This window comes from Dermochelys coriacea, chromosome 9 (genome assembly GCF_009764565.3).
Source record: "Dermochelys coriacea isolate rDerCor1 chromosome 9, rDerCor1.pri.v4, whole genome shotgun sequence".
NCBI classification, from domain to species: Eukaryota; Metazoa; Chordata; order Testudines; family Dermochelyidae; genus Dermochelys; species Dermochelys coriacea.
The window spans coordinates 25554161-25577971 of NC_050076.1; the positions used below are offsets into that span (position 1 = coordinate 25554161).

Consider the following 23811-nt stretch of genomic DNA (forward strand, 5'->3'; position numbering starts at 1 on the left):
GCATTGTTGCAGCTTTTCCATGACTCTTACACGATTCAACACCGCCACTGAATAGAATAGAAAATTCCCCTATCTAATTTTGCTTCCTTTTTCACACACAGACACACACATATACCCTGCATCAGGGGAAATATTCATGTAACAATACTGGCACACTATGCTGGGACTGATTCACTTTTAACCACAAAAAGCAGCAGACACAACAAAAATAAATGCAAAAAAAATTACACTGTCATGTTATGGTAGAGATTTTTTACTCAGAAATCAGGGGGCTAGAGTCACTAGGTCAGCCAAGCTGTGCTCAGCACAAGTCCAATGTGCTGGGAGACCATGAAAGTGACCTCAGTGCTGCTCAAACTTACACCAGCTGCCCACAAACCAAAGGGGAGTGGGAGTTGTTGCTGCAGCTGTTGCTCAGGTGCCACCTTATACCTGGCCACATCCCACATACACGGGCTAGAATAGCCAGGAGAGATTACGGTGCTCTTTGTTGCTCAGGGATTCTCCTACACCCACAGAATCCTCAGGAAGCAGCTTTTAAGTCTGTTTTGCCTCACCAGCGTGGCACAATGAACTGGTGAATCTGACCCTGGAAATCCAAAATTATGTTTCCTACAACAATGGAAACTGATCCGCTCTGCATGTGATTATCAACGGTGTTAAACTACAATGCATTAATATAGATTCATGTGTGTAATGTGACCATTATGGTTCTATTAGAAACCATACCACTAACTTTCATTATTTTATTGTGCATAAACTCTCAATTACAGTGTTCCATTAATATAATGGAACATTTAACTTTTAACATTTAACTTCTGTTTTTTAAATAATAATAATAATAATTAATAGAAAAAGGAAGGTGCCAGTGACTTTCTTTAAAGGAAATAACTATATCCACAGTTGTACAGACTCTTCAACTCCAAGTGCTATGCATCACCATACTAATGTACATGCCATTTTTACTGTCTTTCCAAGTCTCTCAATAACAGATCTGTTGGAGGGGCAACAACTGTGATCGTGCAACCTGACAGTTTGGCCTCAGGGAATAGAATGGAACTCCAGTGAACTAGGGTCATAGTCCTGCCTTTGTAGTAGATGCAGGTTTATTTGAATATGCAGTCTAGCAATCTGCCAGGCTCCTTCTGCTGAGATTCTAAAAAGTGGTGGCAAGAGGTTTGATGGCCTTTTTGATAGGGTTCTGGCATCTTCACCTGCAAATTTCAAGCATTCTGTGTTCTAGCTCCAGAACATGTGAAATTTTAAATCAATAACTGACTGAATGGTCAAACCTTCAGAGAAACATGCTCAGGGTGAATCGGGGAAAGGATCTTAATGTGATTATGTTAGGGAGGTAGATTAACTACAGTGATGAGAGAACTCCTCCCATCACTGTAATGAGTGTTTACACTGACATGCTACAGCATTTTAAGTGTAGACACAGTCAGTATTCGGCATCTTGCAGGATTGTGCCATTAATGACAGCAATATTGGGCCCATAATGTTTGACTCTGGGTAGGGTGACCAGACAGCAAGTGTGAAAAATCAGGACAAGGGGTTGGGGGTAATAGGAGCCTACATAAGAAAAATACCCCAAAATCGGGACTGTCCCTACAGAATCGGGACATCTGGTCACCCTAGCTATGGGTCATGATACTGTAAGGTGCTGAAAAGCTTGCAGCAAGTCAATAGGAGTCGAGGAGCCATAAAATATTATTAAATATTACTAAATACTAATATTATTACATATTATTAAAATATTACTATACTGCCATAAAACTGATCATGCATTCACTTGATTGACTCAGATTCAGAATAACACAGAGACAGACCTTAGAACAATATGTTTCCAACCCGCTTTTCAAGTATCAAGGATACATCATATAAATTATAAACACACTCCAGCAGGAGCATCAGCAAACATCTACAGCTTTGTGTGTTGCAAAGTTCAAAATGTATGAAAAAAATGTATATCATGTAGCTGGTTCTCGGAAAACATTTACCTTCAGTGGGTGTTAAAAAGTCATATTTAAAATTTAAAAAGAGAGATGAATTTCTGCACCTTACGAAAAGCATTCCTTGTGTCCTTGTAGTTACGGCTTAGACTGTTTACAAGATCCATTACGTATCGCCAAATCATGTAATTTTGAATGTCTCTGTGTAATAAAACAATAATAATAAGCTGGTGATGTTTCTAGGCTTTTGGAACTTATTGGCAATAAAATGCAAATTTTAAAAACATACCTGACATACCTACCTGCAAGTATATTTATTAAGAATAGGCTTTAGTTTGGTTAGATATTCCGGAGCGTAAACAACCACATCTTCTGCATTCTCAACATTAATTTTCACAGTTGACATTATATTATTTATGAATTCTGACCAGTTGAATTGCTGGAAAAAACATGCATTTTAGGGATAAGTATTAAATAAGATTAAAATAATGTGATTGTTACCCATTTCTTTTTGGGATTCAACTATGTTTGAGTGAAACAAATGTTTCAGCTAGTCTTTAGTTTTCCTAATAGTGACACTACTGTAACTGGAGCTATCATGGTAATACTTGATTTTGGAGGATTTGAAATGATATTACTCCAGGCTGACAATTACTGTGCAGGATATGGAATTTGTTGTTTTTTTAAAGTACAGTGAGTTAAATGGTTATAGTATTATAAAATAAATCTGGAAAAGTGGAAATGATACTTTATGCAGTTTCAGGAGCTCTTTTCTTTTCTTTTCTTTTCTTTTCTTTTCTTTTCTTTTCTTTTCTTTTCTTTTCTTTTCTTTTCTTTTCTAGTCAAAAGTTTTTAAATTAATAATTCTCTGAGAACCTTATTTTCATTTACTCTAAGGCCCCTCTGTATTGCTTTGGGAGTATAATAGCATATATACTAAGGCCTTGGTATATATGATAATCTGGTCCTGAGACTTTCATATGCACTAAGAGCCTGATACAAAGCACAGTGAAATCAATAAGATGTATTCCAGTGGGCTTTGGAACATACCCCAAATCCTTTTACTCTTGCTCCCCAGCCTGCCATATTTTCACTAAAATGAGATACTTGAAAAGGATATGTTTGAAAGCAACACTGTTTTCAGTGTAAAAAGGCAATTAAATCTCAGACCAAGGTTAGTGCTTGTCTTTGGAGACCACATTATAATATCAGTAAATTAAACAATGCCTTTGTATTTACACGGAGAGTGTACAAGAAGACCAATGCAGGCTACAATAAAAAAAAAAGTCAATGTGAATGGCAGGTACACACCTGCATAAAAGCAAACTGTTTGGACACATCTCTGAATGAGCACCCTAGAACATGGGCATCCCTCATGCTGGCTTGTGCAAAATGTCTCCTCTCAAAATTCTATGTCATTCACATGTGAACAAGGTACACAGACTGAAACAGACCATGTCTATGGTTTATGTGGGTGAGTTACACTCTACCATTAGAATAAAGTGGCTTTTCTCCTCCTCTTCTGGCCTCCAACCCCATATTTGTTTGTACTGCTTTTCATTATTACAAGGTCTTCAGAGCTTGGGCAAACAGCTATCAAAGCAATTTTCCATTAAGCAAATTCTTATTGAGTAATGCCTATACAGTCTGCACAGTGTGTTATTTTAAAACGTGAACATGTTAAATTTGAAACTGTGTGAAGGTATAAGGGATACTATTCCTCAGGGATCACAAGCCTGCAGCTGGCTGGCTGATTAGCTCCACTTGTTGCACTTGGGAAAAAGAGCTGGCACTTAATTGGTTGATCCTCATAAAAGAAGGCAGCAGGAAATGGAGGGAGGAGTTGGTAGTACCTTCCAGAAAACTGATGGGCTAGTGACTGTTTGCAATAGACTGCTGCTGGACCAATTGTGTTACTAAGGCTGTGAGGTAAGAGGCATGACATTTTGTGTTGATGAATTTACTGGTGTGAGGAGCAGACTTGGGGAAGGGACTACTCAGCCTGCACAGACACTGAGGGAAGAGTCTGTGAGGTTTTGTTTTCTTGTGTTAAGAAGGCTTGAAATAAAAAAAAATAACTAACTGTGTGGAAAACTGCTTCCCTGGATTCTATGAGACAGCGTCAGATGGAATGAGCTGGCTCAGCAAGAGCAAAACCTGGCCTGATAGGAGGAAGGTGCTGTAAGATAGGTCCCCAATCCTTTATGTTCTGTAATTGTGAACAACTTTTGAATAAGAAATATCATTGCTTGCCATTATGTTTTCTGTTTAATAGCTCTTTGCTCAAGGAACTAGATGGATGAAAGGATTCGTAAGAGGTTATAGAATTTTTCGCTGGACACTGAATTTGTCCCCCATACAGGCAGTAGTTATCAAAAATTGTTGACAGCTGGAGACTATTTTGTGGATTATGAAGAATGAGTTACTGGTCTCACTCTATTATGTAGTGGGACGGTACTTGTACGACTAACCTCACCAACAACATGGCATCTTTGTTCAGTTTCATCAAAGAACAAGGTCTGAGTAAGAATGCAGAATATACTTCTACAACCTATACATGCTCCCTCTAGGTCAGTACTGAAGCATATTGGCAGAGTAATGGCCTTTTCCACTGACAATTATATTGACAGCACTGGAAAATGTGTTACACTTCTATTGGCCTTATTCTGTGCTGCTCTGAACACTACATGGAAGATGCTTAACTTCTTCAACTACCAGAAACCTCAATGGAAGATGAGGGTGTTCAATACATTGCAGGATTGAATACTATGAAAAAACAAAAACCTTCTCCATTCATCACTTTACCAAATGAGCTTCCAGTGTGAGTAGATATGGTAGTTTTCATTAGGAAAACTATGACTATACACTGCTTTGTGTCGAAGTTCACATGATCGGTTAAAATATGCATATTGGCCCATAACTCCCTGTTCCATTGTGCTGGGATTCAAGATTAAAAGAGGGCTGCAGAGCCTCTGTGGCCAATATGAAGACTGAGGAGTTGGAAATTAAAGAAGATGGTTGTCACTGGAGACAATAATTGAGCTGCTAGAGCTACTCAGTATTTTTCCCCTGTTCAGTTAAATCTGCTCTTTAAATAGTTAAGGAAAGTTACTGTATCTAGGACAAGCAGCTTTGTACTTTGACACCTGAGGAAGTTTGTCACTAAAAAAGGTCTGCCTCTTATTTTGAAAAGTGGTTTGGTCTTGATTTCTACCTTCTTAAGGCATTTTTGGACAGACTTTCAGGAGAGAGGTGGCTGTTAATTTCCCCATGGCATTAGAAATAACCAGGGCAGTAATGTTTAATGAGCAAACTAAATAAATTCCTGATACCAGGGTTTATGTATAATCTTAATGTATAATCTTTAATTGAGATCTGTGAGTGTATGTGATGTTTATGAAATCAGAAGTGTGATAAACTGAGCTGAATTAAATTGATATTATTTAGGTTGGGACATTTAAAGTCATTGACAGTCTTTGAGATTAAGAAGGATACTTAGGTAACAAGCAGTGGCAGGAGGTGTATTTAAAAGTACATTACTTGAGCGGAAAGACTCAGTAATAATATACTGCTGCCTAGCATTCCAAGTTCTCTTCCAGTGACCATTAGCTAAGACTGTATTTCCAGAAGTGGCAAATTTCAGCCACCTGCCCCGCCAAGAGTAAATCAAGTCCATGGAATTAATTTTTAATGAGAATTTTCTCTCCTTTTCTCTAACTTTACCATGGGTGTGGGATGGCAGGGGCAAGGCCAGCCATAATCTGGCTCAAAATAATGTGTTTAGCTCTCAGATACAGAGATGTGTAGATAACTTTATTTTTCAGGCTGCTGGCTGTTCTGAAAAATAAAAAAACAACTTGCTTTGGGTCGAACAAAACATTTTGTTCAACCTATAATGGAACATTTCATCTTGATTTCTGTGTGTGTGTGTGTGTGTGTGTGTGTGTGTGTGTGTGTGTGTGTATATATGTATTACTGTTTTGAAATGTCCTTCAATTTTATTTTAAAAATGTAACTTTAAATCATAAAAATGAAAGGTTTCATTTAAAAAATGAACCAAAAACTTCTGTACTGGGGGTTAACTTTTCAATTGAAACCATTTGGTGAATTCGACACATGCATAAAACATTTTGGTTTACCAAGTCCGCATTTTTGGTCTCCCCCTCCCCCCCCCCCCAAAAAAAGAATTGGGGTTGAAAAATTTTGACCAGCTCTAGTCAATGCTCTTCCAGCAATCCTGAGTGTTGGCTTTAAAAGAGCACCTCCTTGTTTTTAATTTAGTGGCACCAAATCAGCCAGTAATACCCTATCATCTTCAAGCACTTCATGTACATAGTTCAACTTTAAAATACTTCCGTTCTAGATAAAAGCTTTATTTCAAAAAGAATTCTATAATATGACAGTTTCTTTTATCAGGAACTAATAGGACTTGAAAATATTTGGATATTAATCACTCACCTGATGATTGATCTCCAAAGAGAAGTTATTTTGGAGTTCTGTTAACGTCATTTTATTATACAGCAGAACTGGATCATTTCTGTCTTCAGGTTTAGTTGTAGCCTACACATGTTAATTACAGAAGAAGACTATATAAGTTGAGGCAATTTATAGCAATACCAGGAAAAGGAAGTGACGATGAAAGAACTGAAGGTCTTATGGCTTGATACATTGATACATGTCTACTGTATATGGGCAGTACATATATTGTTCAATGTCTTGCAGGTACATGTTGTAGGCTTGAGTCAAAAGAGGACAAAATTACACTCACTAAATATCTGTTAATATTATAGGTCTCTACTTTTTGGATTGGTTTTGGATTAGAGAGCCAGTATTACTGCCTCTTCCAAGAAGCTCTCTTGCTCTGCTAAGATACTTTCAACCCGTGGGATATACTTCTACTCTTTTTCTCATGCACCACGGATATCCCCAGTTAAGTTGCTTAAACAGCCATCTGGCACACGTTCTCTTGTCCTCAAAGATCCACCCTTCATTCCTGGGTTTCCATCTGTCCTTTCCAATGTACAGCATCCCCTCCGAGCCAGATCTGCCCTAAAGGTAGGAGAGGAGCAAGCACTTGCATGATGCAGCACTGAGCAGGGAAATACTGGCTTTTTGCCCTGAGGGTGCCATATTGCTGCTTCCCCTCTGTCTCCTCCCATTGCAGCTTGTCTGACTAGAGAGGGGGAAGAAGTATCATCTGGCAGCATGTCGTCCTTGTGTCCCTTCTTACCATGGCTCCCATTATGGTGAGTTGAGAACACAAAACAATAAGGATCAAAGTGATTTCTCAAAGGAAGGTGGTCTATCCAAGGCAGAATCCCCTACCTTTATTGGCACTGCCACTCTGCTGGTGTAGGGTTAGCAAACTTTGGCCTCTCCATTCATTTTTAATTTAGAAATTCTCTCCCCAGCTCCAATCCTTTTTAAAACTTCCTTTATATTTATTTTTTTCGTTCCCTCTACCGTGCTTCATTATTCCTCACTCGGCTTCATCATACTTTTTCTCTGCACTCCTTTTCCTACAGGCTTTTTTAAGCCAAATGCAGATTCCACATCCATTACTGTTCAAACTGGAGCTGAACTTTCAAACTTAGGTCGAATCGGTTCAGAATTAGGCAACAGCAGGTTGCCCATCACTAAGCGTGGCATTTGCCAATAGAAGTGCAATAGAGAAGTGTCAGATGTGACTTCCTTTCTAACTTCTCTTTTCAATCCCTCACTCTTTATCAAATAAACTCCTCTTGGTTGAAAGTTTTCCATCTTTGGTCTCAGCCAGAGGTGACTTTCTCAAGATTCTGAGGAAAATCAAAATCATCTGGTTTTGATATATGGAAATGAGGAAATTACACTTCCTCCTTGACACACATGCCATTAGTCTGTTGGTGTGACTCAAATGGCTGAAGCTAGAAAATGCAAACTTGGATTGTTTTTTAGTCCTCCTCATTGAGGAAGTAAAAACAACTCAAGGATGAAGAAAATCCGTCCAGAATCTTCAAGTTGTGAATGTTTTGAGGCCATATTTTTGTGCATGAGTACTAGAATTTTCCATTTGGTTTTCCCCCTTGACACATTTAAATTCTGGCTGCCTGTGTAAGGGATGCTACTGTTGAAGAAAACTCTTGGCTAAGAATCCATTTGGGACAGCTGACTAAGGGGGGACTGAAAAGGTGGTGTGGGCCAAATATTACTCTATTGTATTGGGTGCCTACTGCTCTAATCAACCCCCCAAAATCAAGAAGGGTAGGGAGGAAAGAGACCCCTAAAATGTCCCTCAAAGTGCCTTTTCTTAAGCAGATGTATGTGAATCAAGTCTCTTCTGTCATTTTCCCACTCCCCACTACAGCTATGGAGGGCTGAAGTAAACAATGTGCAGAGGGTCAGGATACTACTGCTTGGGAGGAGACAGCTAATGACAATATCTCCTCTTTCTCATTGTAATAAGCACCTTCAGGTCCATGTGCCCTTTAATCTCCCATCTTGTGTACCAGGCCTGACCTTCTTCAGGATTGGCCTGGTGCACATCCCATTTACAGGTTTCAGAGTAGCAGCCGTGTTAGTCTGTATTCGCAAAAAGAAAAGGAGTACTTGTGGCACCTTAGAGACTAACAAATTTATTAGAGCATATTTGTTAGTCTCTAAGGTGCCACAAGTACTCCTTTTCTTTATCCCATTTACAGTGTCCTGTGTCTTATGGACACCATACTGCCATATAAGCTAGTCTTAGGATTTGGAACCTAAAGTGTTGTATAGAGTTGTTTAAATGGAGAACCTCTGTGTACACGAATCACTTCAAGTGCTTTGCAGTAGACTGGTACATTACATGTAGCATTCTCGTCCTAATTTATAGCTGCATTATCAAATTAAAAGACGCTAAAAATATACTCAACATTTTGCTAATAATACTTTCCAGACAAGCAATTGCTATAGTTGCCAAAAGGGTGGTATGAAATCTTAAAATCATAGGGGAAGGGGCTCACAGGATTGTGAATGGGAGGGAAGGTAGCCCATGAGACAATCTTTCAGGTCCTCACTTTGGAAAAGTCTGAGACTTCTGCTCTACTCTATACAGTTGGTATATCAGTTTAGGATTGTAAAATTTTTTGGGATCCTTTAAAGATGAAGGCCATTATATAAATGTAACATGGGCTGCATTGTCTCGAATACAGCTTCCAGTTACAGGGAGACCATGCCTATTGATTATCTCAGGGCAGAATATGGCTCCATATCTTCTTAGTGTTCACATTTAAGGTAACTTCATAACTGTTTATAATGTTCTTTCCTAAGTATTCCTACTGCTTATCTCTTTCAACCGAGAATAAAGTCAGTTATGTAAAACTCACAAAGAAAAGTTTCCTTACATTGGCAATCTCTATCTCCAGATCCATAACTCTTTCCATTTCTTTAGAAATCTGGCTTTCATTGATGGTGAGATTTTTTTCTTGGAGAATTAACTTAGCCACAGAAATCATGAAAGACACATAGGCTGAACAGGCCTGCAAAAAAGAAACCATTTCAAGACAAATCTCTTCAAAGTACTGTGTATCATACATATCTTAGACTAACTTTGATTTTTGTTTCAGAGTAGCAGCCATGTTAGTCTGTATTTGCAAAAAGAAAAGGAGTACTTGTGGCACCTTAGAGACTAACAAATTTATTTGAGCATAAGCTTTCATGAGCTACAGCTCACTTCATGGGATGCATTCGGTGGAAAATACAGTGGGGAGATTTATATACACACACACAGAGAACATGAAACAATGGGTTTTATCATACACACCGTAAGGAGAGTGATCACTTAAGATGAGCCATCACCAGCAGGAGCGGGGGAGGAGGGAAGGAGGAAAACCTTTCATGGTGACAAGCAAAGTGGGCCATTTCCAGCAGTTAACAAAAACGTCTGAGGGGGGTGGGGTGGGGAGGGAAGAAATAACATGGGGAAATAGTTTTACTTTGTGTAATGACTCATCCACTCCCAGTCCCTATTCAAGCCTAAATTAATTGTATCCAGTTTGCAAATTAATTCCAATTCAGCAGTCTCTCGTTGGAGTCTGTTTTTGAAGCTTTTTTGTTGAAGGATAGCCACTCTTAGGTCTGTGATCGAGTGACCAGAGAGATTGAAGTGTTCTCCAACTGGTTTTTGAATGTTAAAATTCTTGACGTCTGATTTGTGTCCATTTATTCTTTTACGAAGAGACTGTCCAGTCTGACCAATGTACATGGCAGAGGGGCATTGCTGGCACATGATGGCATATATCACATTGGTAGAATGACTGTTCTTTAGAAATGTAGCTAAGAAGAGTCAAGAACAAAATCTAGTACTACATTCTGAAATGCTGTGTGTTAACGTGGAAATTAACTTTAAACATTTCCTCATGGCAAATTGCTATATGTTTGCAGCACTAATCAAGGCTAAACATTGCAATTTGTTATGCCATGCACTCTATTTAAAATTAAGATGTTTATTAGTCCATACTTAAACCCCACCCCTCGTTTGTCTGGGAATTACCCTAAATTTCCTAATCATCTTACTTAAATTATAATTTCTGAAAATAGTGCCTCCAGGCAGCAGAAGCAGAAACATTAACATCAGGGAAATGCTGATGGGCTAGTGCTGAATTAGCATTTGGGAAACATCATTCCCAGAAATAGTGATTCATTTTTTTAGTCAAGTAATTACTATATCTTTCTTGTGAGTCTATAGGAACCTCTGTGATGGGCAGTTTCCTCAGTCTGCAGTGATACATACTTTCTATCAGAACATCCTGAGGTCTGGCTAATGGCCGTGCACTCTGTTATACATTCAAAGGCTAGGGGAAAAGTGTTGTGTATACAGCTTTTTATAAATTGTGTTGGCTAATAGTTTGTAGCAGGGACATTTCTGCAGCTCCTCTGAATTTAACAGAAAATGATAACCTTTCTGTGGGCTTTCAGTTCATCCTGTTAAATGTAATGAATAATAATATCCCTGCTATGGATATCTATAGGGTAGCTAACATGTAATATGGATATAATTTTCTATTACATTTTATAAGATTAAATTTCTAGAGAACCCTCTTAGTGTCATCTGTTCAGTTCTATGGGACTTTTCCATAAAGGAAAGTAGGGCAGGAATTTCATTACAATGCCTCTTTATAATTCCCACTCACTTTGCTTTACCTTCTCCCTGATAGGAATCCTGCTTTCAACATGCTCCCTTAATGCAAATATAAATAAATTAAACTAAATAGAAAAACAAAATTTTTAAAGCATATGTGCATTTAAGGAAATATGTTGGGATGTTTTTATGTCTGCTCACAAGCTGACAGAATCTGTCCTGAAATGAGACATTCAGGTGGACATTTTAGTGACTACCACCAATGCCATTCATCTGCAGTTAGCCTCTCGTATGTGTGTTAAAAGGCAGTGCTGGTAACAGTCTGTATGCACTTGGGGCTTAAACCTACGAAGCACTGGGCACCTCCTGAAAAAGATGATGACTTCACTGGGAGTTGGTGGTCACCGCACCTCACAGGATTGGGCCCTCACTGATAGAAAAGAACACTTTAACAGTGAGGAAGTGGCATGAAGTTCCTGGCAGTTAAAATGACAAACTGTACCATGAAGTGTGCTTATCAAGCCCAGAAACACCACTTAAGAGTACACAGATATGTACACAAATCTTAAGCTTTCCATGGGCCCAATCCAAATCCAAAGTTAATGGTAGTCCTTTAATTGCCTTCAATGGACTGTGGATCAGGCCTAACCTGGAGACCATTGCATGGCACCTAGGAACAATCAGAACAGCCAAGAGGACAATTCAGCTGATCTCTAGCTACAGTTGTAAATAGGTGCTGGATATACTGCAATCTTAAAGGGCATTCAGGGTCAAAAATAACTGTCAGCAGTGGGGTGATATGGCTTCTGAGTAGGGGTGAAAGTGGGCCGGTACAACATACCGGTAAGAAGTGGCCGCCGGTACCGGCCCGTACTCAGCCGACGTTAAAGCGCTTCTTATAGCTGCAGCACTTTAATGTCACTGTCCCCTTTGCCCCCTGTGGGCCGCCAATGGAGGGGTGGGGGCAAAAGGGGCAGCTGCCCCAGGGCCGGCAATTTAAAAGGGCCCGAGGCTCCCAGCCACCGCTGCTGCTACCGCGGCAGCAGCCAGAGCCCTGGGCCCTTTAAATAGGTGCCAGAGCCGTGGGCAGTGCGGCCAGACAGCGCAGATGGGCTGGCTGGGGGAGACTAACCCTCCCCTCCAAACCCCCCCTTCTGCCTGAGGCCCTACCCGTTCCAAGGTCCCCGAGCCTGGCCCCTGTACCGGTAAGTGCTTAATGTTACTTTCACTCCTGTTTGAGGTACCATTAGTTTAAAAAACCCTCATACAGATTCCACATGTTGTTTTGGAAGGGAAACGCCCCTTCTAAAGCTGAAAATGCTTAGGTTAAAGAACAGGAGATAGACTGACTGTTTGCCACATACAGCTCAAGGATAAAAGCAGAATGACACAGCAGGAACCAGAGCCAAGAAAAGGCTGCTGGCAGACTGCAGATGTCCACTCTGTTGGGAAGAGACTTTTCTCATTGCCTTGAAGTCTTTGTGGTGGTGGGAAATTTAGTATCTTCCGGCCTAGTGCTTACTCTTGGCATTGCTAAGAGGTTTGGTTTGTTTGTTTTGGGTTTTTTTCCCCCCCCAAACGTTTGTCCATACTTTCTTCCTTATTTAGTGGTAGAATGTTTGCGGTTTTGATGGTAGACAATTTTTCAGGTCACAGTGTAAGACCATCTAATTTGTTCACTAGATTCTATATCAAAACAAATACTAAAACCAAGTATCTTGCATTTAAAAGGCCCAAGAAATAGCTATTGTTACAGCCCAAATACATCCTTAAGGGGGATAAAATTTGGATTAAAATTTGAATGGGGTGCCAGCACTTCATGTTAAACATTGTACAGATTTGTATATCTGAGAACTCAGTGGCCTGATTCTCCTCTCACTTATGCTTGTGTAAATCACAATTTGCTCCACTGAAGTAATTACTGCTATACTTTGTAAAAACTATTGTAAGATCAAAATCGGGCCCACAGTCAAATGAAAATACCAGCAAGAGTCACAATTCATACAATTTATATAATTTCCTCATGACCTACTTTCTGGTAGGCTGTAAGCTCTTTGGGGCAGGGGCCATCTTTTTGTTCTGTGTTTATACAGCACCTAGCATAGTGGGGTACTTGTCTGTGACAGGGGCTCCTAGGAACTATAGTAATATGCATAATTAGTGGTTATCTATTAGTAAGTAAACTCTAATTAAACAATGTTACAATTTAAACTAGTTAAGTATCATATGTTAGCAAAAATCAACAAAACGCAATCATGCATTTCTCACCACTTCTGTCTTTAATCATATGATAGGAAAACTGGCTAAATAAAGGCACAATTTTAGCTCTTAGATGACTTCAGTAAATATATATATATTTAACCCCGGAGGGTTAAGGTGCACCCATTGTTGGCAATGGAGGGAATAGACAATTCAAGTAGCAAGGAGGTAATGAATATATACATACATGGTAAGTAAACATGAATTAAAGATCAGCTAGAACTATAAACAGCTTTAGTAATTCTAATGGCATGATGTAATGTGGCTGCTAGGCTCTTTGCTTACCTTCAAGCTTAAGATACTTTTAGACCTTTTCTGCTAAACCATGCAATACAATAGTTCTGACTGGAGGCTCCTTTTTGACTGTAGGTTTCCTACTCTCTTCACCCCATTAAACATACCAGTGACAATTAAAATTTAACATTTTTTTTTTCAAAATGGTCAAATGTCATCTCCATCCTTAATCTTGTTTTCAAAAGTCAAATACAGACAGTGTCAATAAATCCACTAACTCTAACTCTGGTCTATAAGCTCCTGGTACAAGGATCTCAAGAAGGTGGCAGGAAATCTGTAAAGCCTGGCCTCCACTGACACCCTAGACTCTTTCCAGTCTGGCTTCATTCAAGATGTGATAGTACAGAAATGGCCTTGGTTGAACTGATGAGACAACCTCTTCATGATGCTGGAACACCAGGGCTGAGACCAAATCTTCCATATTAAACACTGCCTGTTTCAACTATCCTGGTTTATTTTGTGTGTCTTGGCAGAAGTTGATGGAATGATGTTACATTTATTCCTTTCCATTTTTGGCAACTGCTGCTGCTCCATAAGAGCTTCAGCTTGCATGCTCCCAGAAGACTCAGCCTCATCATTGTTCTTCTTTGACATCTACGTGCAGACATTAGGAACAACCATGAGGCAACATGAGCTATGTGCATCCTTCTCATCCAGGACAGAGTATCCCCACTATCTCAGTGCATATGGGGAACTTGACTTTGGCTAGAGAACAGCTGGCTCAGAGTGCACCCAGGAAAACTGAACCAAGTCCCTACCTTCACTGCATCATATTCATAGCACCACCACGGCCCTATGGCTCTTGTCCCCCTCCCCTACTCTAATTTATATCTCCTTGCCTTCTCACTTGCTACTCATTCATATTCAATGTTTCCTTTTTCTGTTCCTGATTTTTATGCCTTTCTTTAAGTTTCTTCCTCATTCTTCTCTCTGCTAAGCACACACTCTGTTATCAGATCAATCTCTTCTTAAAACTCTTTATACCCATGAATCTCTCTGTTCTCCCCACGAGTGCGGTTTCCATGGGAGTTAGATTGCAGGCTCTTTTGGCCAGGGACAGTTCTCTTTTCAGTATTGCCTGTGCACATGGGAGAGAATGTGCACCCCTACTTGTTAGCCATGGCTTACCTCCTTATATGCACCAGTACATTCATAGTAGTCACGAGAAGGCAGACCAAGCCCAGGTTGATCAATCTACAAAAACAATTAAATAGCTTACAGACAAAATAGCACCCTGTAGCAAACTAATATTTTGGAAATAATGAAAGTATTGTTCTCCGATTTCATTCTTAATATTGCAAATCCATAGGCTGACTGAGGTGGGTCTCTTTCTCTCTCTTCCTACCTTCCTCTTCTCCCCCCCCCCCCCCCCTTTTCTTTTTCCTCTCCTTTTTCCTCCCTATTACTGGAAAACTTTAAATCAAGACTGGATGCATTCCTAAGAGCCATGCTGTAATTCAAACACAGATATTGGACTTGAAGAGGGATTATACAGGGAAGTCCTCTGGCCTGTGTCCTGCAGGATGTCAGATGAGATAATCACAGTGGAACCTTCTGGCCTTAATTTATGAATCATCTCCTCTTAGCTCTTTCTCTCTGCTGCTGCCCTATGAAAAATACAGTCCATTGTGGCATTGTCTTCAGAGGTAAGCAGACAATGCAACTGGTGGCAAAGAATACACAGACAAAATTTATAGACTGGCACCATGGCTCTTGAACACTCTATATAATGTGTAAAACAGACTAGATTCACCATTGCTAAGGGTTGCATGAGAAAGCTGGGCTGCAGGTGGATTCACACTGCCCTTCTCCAGATATTCTCCTAGGGGAGACTATTTTAAATTTATGGCCAGGGCAGGCTGCATAGCAGCTGCTTGGAAAATGTGCTATTTAATCAAAAAATAGACTGGTCGCCCTAGCCACATCCCTTTCAGAGCTCTGCTGGCTGACTGCAGATCCCACAGTGGAGTAAGGGGTGTGACTGTCTTGTACAGCTGCAACTCCCTTGTTGGTGGGTTTTCTGCCTTAGAGTCTTGCAATCCTGAGTTATGCTGGCTGAGCATAGACTAGTGAATACAAGAAAATATGCGGCATGCATACTATTTTCATACATATACAGATATTTGTCACAGTCCTATTAAGTGTCATTAAAACCCCTCAGTAACTGAGATTCTCTGTACCAGACTGATAAACCCTTTAAATACAAAGGGTACAAACGTAAGATTTGCTATTGCTTAATTGCCAAAATTCAAATCAGTAAATTTTTCCTTCTGACTTCTTATAGCTAATAATTATAAAAGAGTGAAATGTATATGGCTATAAGGATTATTTAGTCAATGCCATCCTAGCAGACTTACATGAATGATATGCACTGTGGAGTTCTTATCATCGGTGCCAACAAAAAAATTAATAAGGACCTTTTTCCCATATTGTGAATTCAGTTGTGCAATAGCTGTTTCAGCTGTCCAATTGGCACCTAAGGAAATGATAGATGCATTTAGTCTCAGTATTTTTGGAAAATAAAGAAAAAATACAATCATTTAGAGATTTTAACAGAAAAATAAACAGACAAAAGTTATCCTACCATATGTAGAGTCCCAGTTATCTGTTGCTACTGGCCATTCAGACACATGTGGCAATATATTGATTAAAGGTTTTCCACCTCTACTATCAATAGTAGCTTTTGGAAACAAGAAAATTAATACAGTATGAGTTATATGCCCAGATATTTTAAAACATCCAAATACTATATTGACTTGTATAAAAGGTTCTCTGTATTCCAGGATTCTGCAGCTGAAAAACTTTCTCCCAGAACATACCCACCAGCAGCACTGCAGATTTGTGCTCCAGAATCTGAGATTTCTTTAAAAAAAAAAAACCAACTCTCATGGATGCAAAACAAACCAAAGAAACAAGAAAACCTTAAAATGTGAGCCAGTGTAAACTGAAGTACAGTTTGCTGCAATCACTTTCAAACAATAGCTCTGAAAAGTTTGAGTTAACATTTCACTCTGACACCTAACAATGATAATTCAAAGGGCTACGTTATTAGCTATTTTACTGATGATCATTTTAGTAGAAACATCCGGCTAACATTCTTATCCCCAAAATCCAAAACTGTTTCCCCATGCCTTTCCTAAAGTCAGAAGTCCCAAATGACTGCTACCCAGCACTCAAAATCTCCATCTTCAAGAATTTCTACAGTGCAGTTCTAAGTTGCCTATGAAAGGCTGCAGCACAGAGAATAGGGAAGAATAATATAAACTCACATCAAAATTAATAACACACTGGCTACTGTACTGAGCTTCATATTTAATTAAATACAAATCTACATAAGAACAGCCATACTTGGTCAGACCAAAAGTCCATCTAGCCCAGTATACTGTCTTCTGACAGTGGCCAATGCCTGGTGCTCCAGAGGGAATGAATAGAACAGGTAATCACCAAGTGATCCATCCCCTGTTGCCCATTCCCAACTTCTGGCAAATAGAGGCTAGGGACACCTAATATAATTCACATGAAGTGGGGTCAGAACTTCCAGTTTGCTTCCCAAGATAGCTCCAGAAGCTGGGGGTCTTGTAGCATTTAGTTACAGTCCCCTTGCATTGTGCAGTATATGTTATGCCCATATTTAGGATATTATGCCCATATTTATATAGAAATCTTACATACAGTAATTTGTGGAGAAACTTACATTCATTTATACATGATCTGTACAGAGTTTTTGCTTTCTGCACTGCGAGTATGTCATTAGTATTGTCCCTGTCAAGGACGTCTGAAACAAAGAACACATACATGGAAAAATATTACAGCATCTCCTCTGCAATGGGAGGAGCCTGGAGGAAAACATGATGGAAACCAACTGGGAGCACAAGGATGTGGGATCAATAACTCTTCAGCATGCTCCCTGTTCAGAGCAAATTCCATGGAAGCCCCTCCACTCCAAGTCTGAGAGGACAGGGCCCTGGAGGTGACATGGCTGGGTGGGGAGTGGTGAGACTCTTAAGACAGCCACTCTCCATGGTATCACCTCCAGTCTACAAATGTTTACCTGGCAAACATTATTGGGAAACCTTCTATGGAGTCCCCCTCTGTAGAATGAAAATTCCCTGACCCTGGAGGGAGAGTTTGCAGATGGTGGAGAGTAGAGGGAGCTGTGTTTCCATGCAAGAGGTGAAGCCTAGGAAACAGTACAGGAATATTGGGTTTCCCTGCAAAGGCCCCTGCCCACCATGGATGCTTTGAGTTTTGTGGGTGGTGTCCCCCAAATGATCTGCTGGGAAGGGTGCTTGCTGCCCCCCGACACACAATGGAATGATTAGAAAAACACCCTATGTGTGGAAACTCAAGGGAGGGATTATATAGGTCACAATCCTGAATTTGGTCTTAATACCTTTTGACATCTTGATATGCCTTGAACTTAACATTTAGAAAGCAGGCAGAAAGGGTCTGCCTGCTTGGCTGTGGCTGAAGAAGTACAGACATGCAGAATGTAAAGCTGGCACAGAGCAACTTCTAGCATGTGGAGCAGTGCTCCAATGGCTCACACAGAGGGAAACTCCTTTTTTCCCCCCTCACCTGGGACAGCTGTCACTTATAGGTCAGGAGGGTAATGAATTCATCTGTTGTAATAGGTGGATAAGTGCACACACAGAATTCAGTCATCAGAGGGGTCAGGTCTGGACAAGTCTGCTTCAGTGGTCAGCTACTATTTTTTCAGAAACAACAGCATTACTATCAAAACTCAAATTACTATCCAAGCAAATAATCTGGGTTGATTTATGCTGAACTGAATACAGATCTTGACTATTCTATCACATATAAACCTTTATTACATAACATGTTTTGTTCTGATTACACACAAGCCAAAGAGGAAACTTTTATATGGTCCAGCTTTCTAGTACATGGACAAACTCCACTGACCTTTCAAAACAACTTCTAGTTCGTCTCTTAAAATGTCAAAGTTGCTGTAACGGGAGCTGGTCTCTGGAATGACGTTCTTCTTTAACCATCCTCCACAGGCATATTGGTAAAAATCTTTACAAGGTTCTGCAGTAGTGTCCATATTCTCAATGATTCGGGCTGCTGTAATATGAGACAGAGCGACACATGTAGAAACCTTAGAAAATAAATAAATCTGGATTCTGATGTGGAAAGGGACAAATATAATTCCTGAGTTTAGGATACCCTAGCTTCCCCCTTCCCTCTCCAAAAAACCTACACAATCTTCTTAAATTAAAAGAATTTTTTTCAAACCAGGCAGTAAATTTAATAATTTAACACTTTGTCTTTAAAGCCTTGTATAGACAATGACTAACTCATCCTCACAACAGCCCTGTTTGTCGGGTGGGTATCTCCATTTTACCACAGAGAACACTGAGACAACAAGGTAAAGTAACTTATCCAAGGCAGTGTCAGTGCCAGAGCCAGGATTAAAACTTAGAATCACCTGACTCCCAACCCTGTACTCATTCTTCCAGACCACCCACCTTTCTAATTTATACTGTAACATGATAAATACTAAATTGATATCTGATATTGTTCACTGAAAGATCTTCATCCTCAAAGGGCAGTAGAGATGGACCCACATGTAGTGGTGAGTAGGCAGCCTTAAAGCAAAACTCCAGTGATCCTTTGTTATCTAAAAGTTATTAAAAAAACAAAACCCCCATTTTTGGGGCATATTCCTACTCAGTATACATTTTTAAATGTCAAAGCATCTTTTAAAAAATCCTAGTTGCTTATTCAATATCAGTATTTGCTGGGTACTTTCTTTCTTTAATTTAGTCCAGGGATCTCAAACTCAGATCACCACCAGGGCCACATGAGGACTAGTACATGGGCCCGAGGGCTGCATCACTGACACCTTTTCATACAAAGATACAAAAGCTCTGGCCCCACCTCTTCCCACCCCTCCCCACCCCCATTCCTACCCTTCCCCAAAGTCCCTGCCCAACTCCGCCCCCTCCCTGCTCCTATTCCAACCCGTTCCCCAAATCCCTGTGCTGGCCCCGCCTCTTCTCTGCCTCCTCCCCTGAGCACGGTGCATCCCCACTCCCCTCTCTTCTGGACAGTCCTAAGCTGTTTGGCGGTGGGAAGTGCTCGGAGGTAGATGGAGGAGTGAGGATGCAGCACGCTCGGGCGGGAGGGGTGCTGAGGGGAGCTATGGCGGGCAGCAAGAAATAACTCCGTGGGCCACCGCGTGATTGAGGTTCCTGATTTAGTCCTTACTCAGGTAAATCTGCCATTGATTTTAATGTGCCTAGATGTGGAGCCAAGTACAATTAAACAGCCCACAAAATGCAACACATACAATAACTTTTTTTAGTTACCAGTTTTTTCTAATGGAAAAATTGATTTTTCTAATTGTATTTAGCATAATCAAATTGTCAAGATGATGACTCCGTGATGATTTGTTTTTTAATTATATACAAGGTACTTGTGTTTCCTTTACTCATTTACACTTCTGTGTAACAAAATGTGGCTAAAATAGCATTTAAATTACACACAAGTTTTCCCTTTAAGGAATGGGAGACATTTTCAGAGGAGATTACAGTCTGGCAAATAAAGGAAACTAGGGATTGGAGGTGAGTGTTAGGAGTTAAATCTCCTAGAAAGCCTCTGGCTCATGCCTTTTTTATGCTGTTGGTAAGTTGCATGCAGGGCCTAGTATTTCTGTGTGTGTGTGTGTGTGTGTGTGTGTGTGTGTGGTGTATTTTCTGCTCAATGGACTTTTTTAATGACTTGAGAGACCTTTTTGATAAAGGTCTGTTTTTTTCACAATGCCCTAATTCTTGGATCGTGCAAAACTATGACTAGAACAAATCCTGCATTATTTGGCCCCAAGAAATAGCTCCCATAAGCAGTAAAAAAGGTCATGGAAACAAATAAAATACAGCACCTGATCTTTGTACCACTGAAGACAATGGCAACACTCTCATTGATTTTTAAAGCATACAAGATTGTGCCCACCATACAGGGAGATTGAAGTTTGGTTGTGTTTCCCCATGTTTGAGTGTTAAGGTTCTTGTAAAATTCAAAACCCAACTCTACTATCAAGTACCTTTGGTCAAGGGGTTGCCCACTTTGGCCATAATCTCTGATATCCCAGTCACTGTCTAGATTCCCCCTCCCCACCGCCCTACTCCCCAAGGTGTCGTGAATTTTTTGAATTGTGCCTTTTATCTTGTCACGGCTCCAGCTGCTTTCTCTAATAGGTTTGGTAGTGCCCGGTCACAAGCTTGCAGTTCCATTTTCATCCATTTCTTACTTCGTTTTTGTGGTCCATTATTCTGCCCCAGTAAAATCTCTCTTGCTTTCACTTTTTTTTTTTTTCAGTCCTTTTCCACCAGAGTCTAACATTTCACTAAAAGAAAAGGAGTACTTGTAGCACCTTAGAGACTAACAAATTTATTTGAGCATAAGCTTTCGTGAACTACAGCTCACTTCATCGGATGCATTTGGTGGAAAATACAGTGGGGAGATTTATATATACACACAGAGAACATGAAACAATAGGTTTTATCATACACACTGTAAGGAGAGTGATCACTTAAGATGAGCCATCACCAGCAGCAGGGGGGAAAGGAGGAAAGCTTTTATGGTGACAAGCAAGGTAGGCTATTTCCAGCAGTTAACAAGAACATCTGAGGAACAGTGGGGGGTGGGGTGGGGAGAAATAACATGGGGAAATAGTTTTACTTTGTGTAATGACTCATCCATTCCCAGTCTCTATTCAAGCCTAAGTTAATTGTATCCAGTTTACAAATTAATTCCAATTCAGCAGTCTCTCGTTGGAGTCCGTTTTTGAAGCTTTTTTGTTGAAGGATAGCCACCCTCAGGTCTGTAATCGAGTGACCGGAGAGACTGAAGTGTTCTCCGACTGGTTTTTGAATGTTATAATTCTTGACGTCTGATTTGTGTCCTTTTATTCTTTTATGTAGAGACTGTCCAGTTTGAACAATGTACATGGCAGAGGGGCATTGCTGGCACATGATGGCATATATCACATTGGTAGATGCACAGGTGAATGAGCCTCTGACAGTGTGGCTGATGTGGTTAGGCCCTATCATGGTGTCCCCTGAATAGATATTTGGACAGAGTTGGCAACGGGCTTTGTTGCAAGGATAGGTGCCTGGGTTAATGGTTCTGTTGTGTGGTTGCTGGTCAGTATTTGCTTCAGGTTGGAGGGCTGTCTGTAAGCAAGGACTGGCCTGTCTCCCAAGATCTGTGAGAGTGATGGGTCGCCCTTCAGGATGGGTTGTAGATCCTTGATGATGCGTTGGAGAGGTTTTAGTTGGGGGCTGAAGATGATGGCTAGTGGCGTTCTGTTATTTTCTTTGTTGGGCCTGTCCTGTAGTAGGTGACTTCTGGGTACTCTTCTGGCTCTGTCAATGTGTTTCTTCACTTCAGCAGGTGGGTATTGTAGTTGTAAGAATGCTTGATAGAGATCTTGTAGGTGTTTATCTCTGTCTGAGGGGTTGGATCAAATGCGGTTGTATCGTAGAGCTTGGCTGTAGACAATGGATCGTGTGGTATGATCTGGATGAAAGCTAGAGGCATGTAGGTAGGAATAGCGGTCAGTAGGTTTCCGATATAGGGTGGTGTTTATGTGACCATCGCTTATTAGCACCATAGTGTCCAGGAAGTGGATGTCTTGTGTGGACTGGTCCAGGCTGAGGTTGATGGTGGGATGGAAATTGTTGAAATCCTGGTGGAATTCCTCAAGGGCTTCTTTTCCATGGGTCCAGATGATGAAGATGTCATCAATGTAGTGCAAGTAGAGTAGGGGCATTAGGGGACAAGAGCTGAGGAAGTGTTGTTCTAAGTCAGCCATAAAAATGTTGGCATACTGTGGGGCCATGCGGGTACCCATTGCAGTGCCGCTGATTTGAAGGTATACATTGTCCCCAAATGTGAAATAGTTATGGGTGAGGACAAAGTCACAAAGTTCAGCCACTAGGTTAGCCGTGACATTATTGTGGATACTGTTCCTGACGGCTTGGAGTCCATCTTTGTGTGGAATGTTGGTGTAGAGGGCTTCTACATCCATAGTGGCTAGGATGGTGTTTTTAGGAAGCTCACCAATGGATTTTAGTTTCCTCAGGAAGTCAGTGGTGTCTCGAAGATAGCTGGGAGTGCTGGTAACGTAGGGCCTGAGGAGGGAGTCTACATAGCCAGACAATCTTGCTGTCAGGGTGCCAATGCCTGAGATGATGGGGCGTCCAGGATTTCCAGATTTATGGATCTTGGGTAGCAGATAGAATACCCCAGGTCGGGGTTCTAGTGGTTTGTCTGTGCGGATTTGTTCTTGTGCTTTTTCAGGGAGTTTCTTGAGCAAATGCTGTAGTTTCTTTTGGTAACTCTCAGTGGGATCAGAGGGTAATGGCTTGTAGAAAGTGGTGTTGGAGAGCTGCCTAGTAGCCTCTTGTTCATATTCCGACCTATTCATGATGACGAAAGCACCTCCTTTGTCAGCCTTTTTGATTATGATGTCAGAGTTGTTTCTGAGGCTGTGGATGGCATTGTGTTCTGCACGGCTGAGGTTATGGGGCAAGTGATGCCTCCTTTCCCCCCCTGCTGCTGGTGGTGGCTCATCTTAAGTGATCACTCTCCTTACAGTGTGTATGATAAAACCCATTGTTTCATGTTCTCTGTGTGTGTATATAAATCTCCCCACTGTATTTTCCACCAAATGCATCCGATGAAGTGAGCTGTAGTTCACGAAAGCTTATACTCAAATAAATTTGTTAGTCTCTAAGGTGCCACAAGTATTCCTTTTCTTTTTGCGAGTAACATTTCACTGGCTTCCATTACTTGACAGCTTCTGTTTTAAGATAGCAAATTATTATTATTATTATTTTTTTAAAGCATGACTTCATGAGTTTCACTGGCTGGGCAGAAGCTCAATCCAAAAGGCAGTTTTCTCCCCTGAATTAACTTGGAGTGTGCTAGCATCAGCAGGCACTTCACTCTTAGTTAGCCCAGGGGACAAGAAAGTTTTTAATATCCTAGTCTGGAAGCTGGCTGACTTCCATGACTGGAAAGCACCAGCCATGTCGCAAAATAATTTTGTACTGGAAAAATCTCCTGTTGAAAAGACTGGATATGAAACATTTTGGGGTTTTTTTGTTTTTGTGTTTTTTTTTTGTTTTTTTTTTTTTGCAAAAGTGACATCTACATCTTGCATGCATCCAGCAAATCATTAAC

The 23811-nt window shown here is 40.5% G+C and overlaps 1 protein-coding gene across 3 annotated transcripts in view; it reads right to left on the reverse strand.

The window, feature by feature from the left end:
• The window catches only part of MME (membrane metalloendopeptidase), a 69608-nt gene that overhangs the window by 37148 nt on the left and 8649 nt on the right, over positions 1 to 23811 (reverse strand). For all 3 annotated transcript variants that reach the window (XM_038416238.2, XM_043492508.1, XM_043492509.1), the window contains exons 4-12: positions 18526 to 18687; positions 17297 to 17377; positions 16187 to 16282; positions 15960 to 16078; positions 14731 to 14796; positions 9314 to 9448; positions 6414 to 6515; positions 2258 to 2394; positions 2063 to 2156 (exon numbers count right to left, since the gene is read on the reverse strand). In XM_038416238.2, the coding sequence (XP_038272166.1) occupies positions 2063 to 2156; positions 2258 to 2394; positions 6414 to 6515; positions 9314 to 9448; positions 14731 to 14796; positions 15960 to 16078; positions 16187 to 16282; positions 17297 to 17377; positions 18526 to 18687 (992 nt within the window). The remainder of the gene's footprint in view (positions 1 to 2062; positions 2157 to 2257; positions 2395 to 6413; positions 6516 to 9313; positions 9449 to 14730; positions 14797 to 15959; positions 16079 to 16186; positions 16283 to 17296; positions 17378 to 18525; positions 18688 to 23811) is intronic.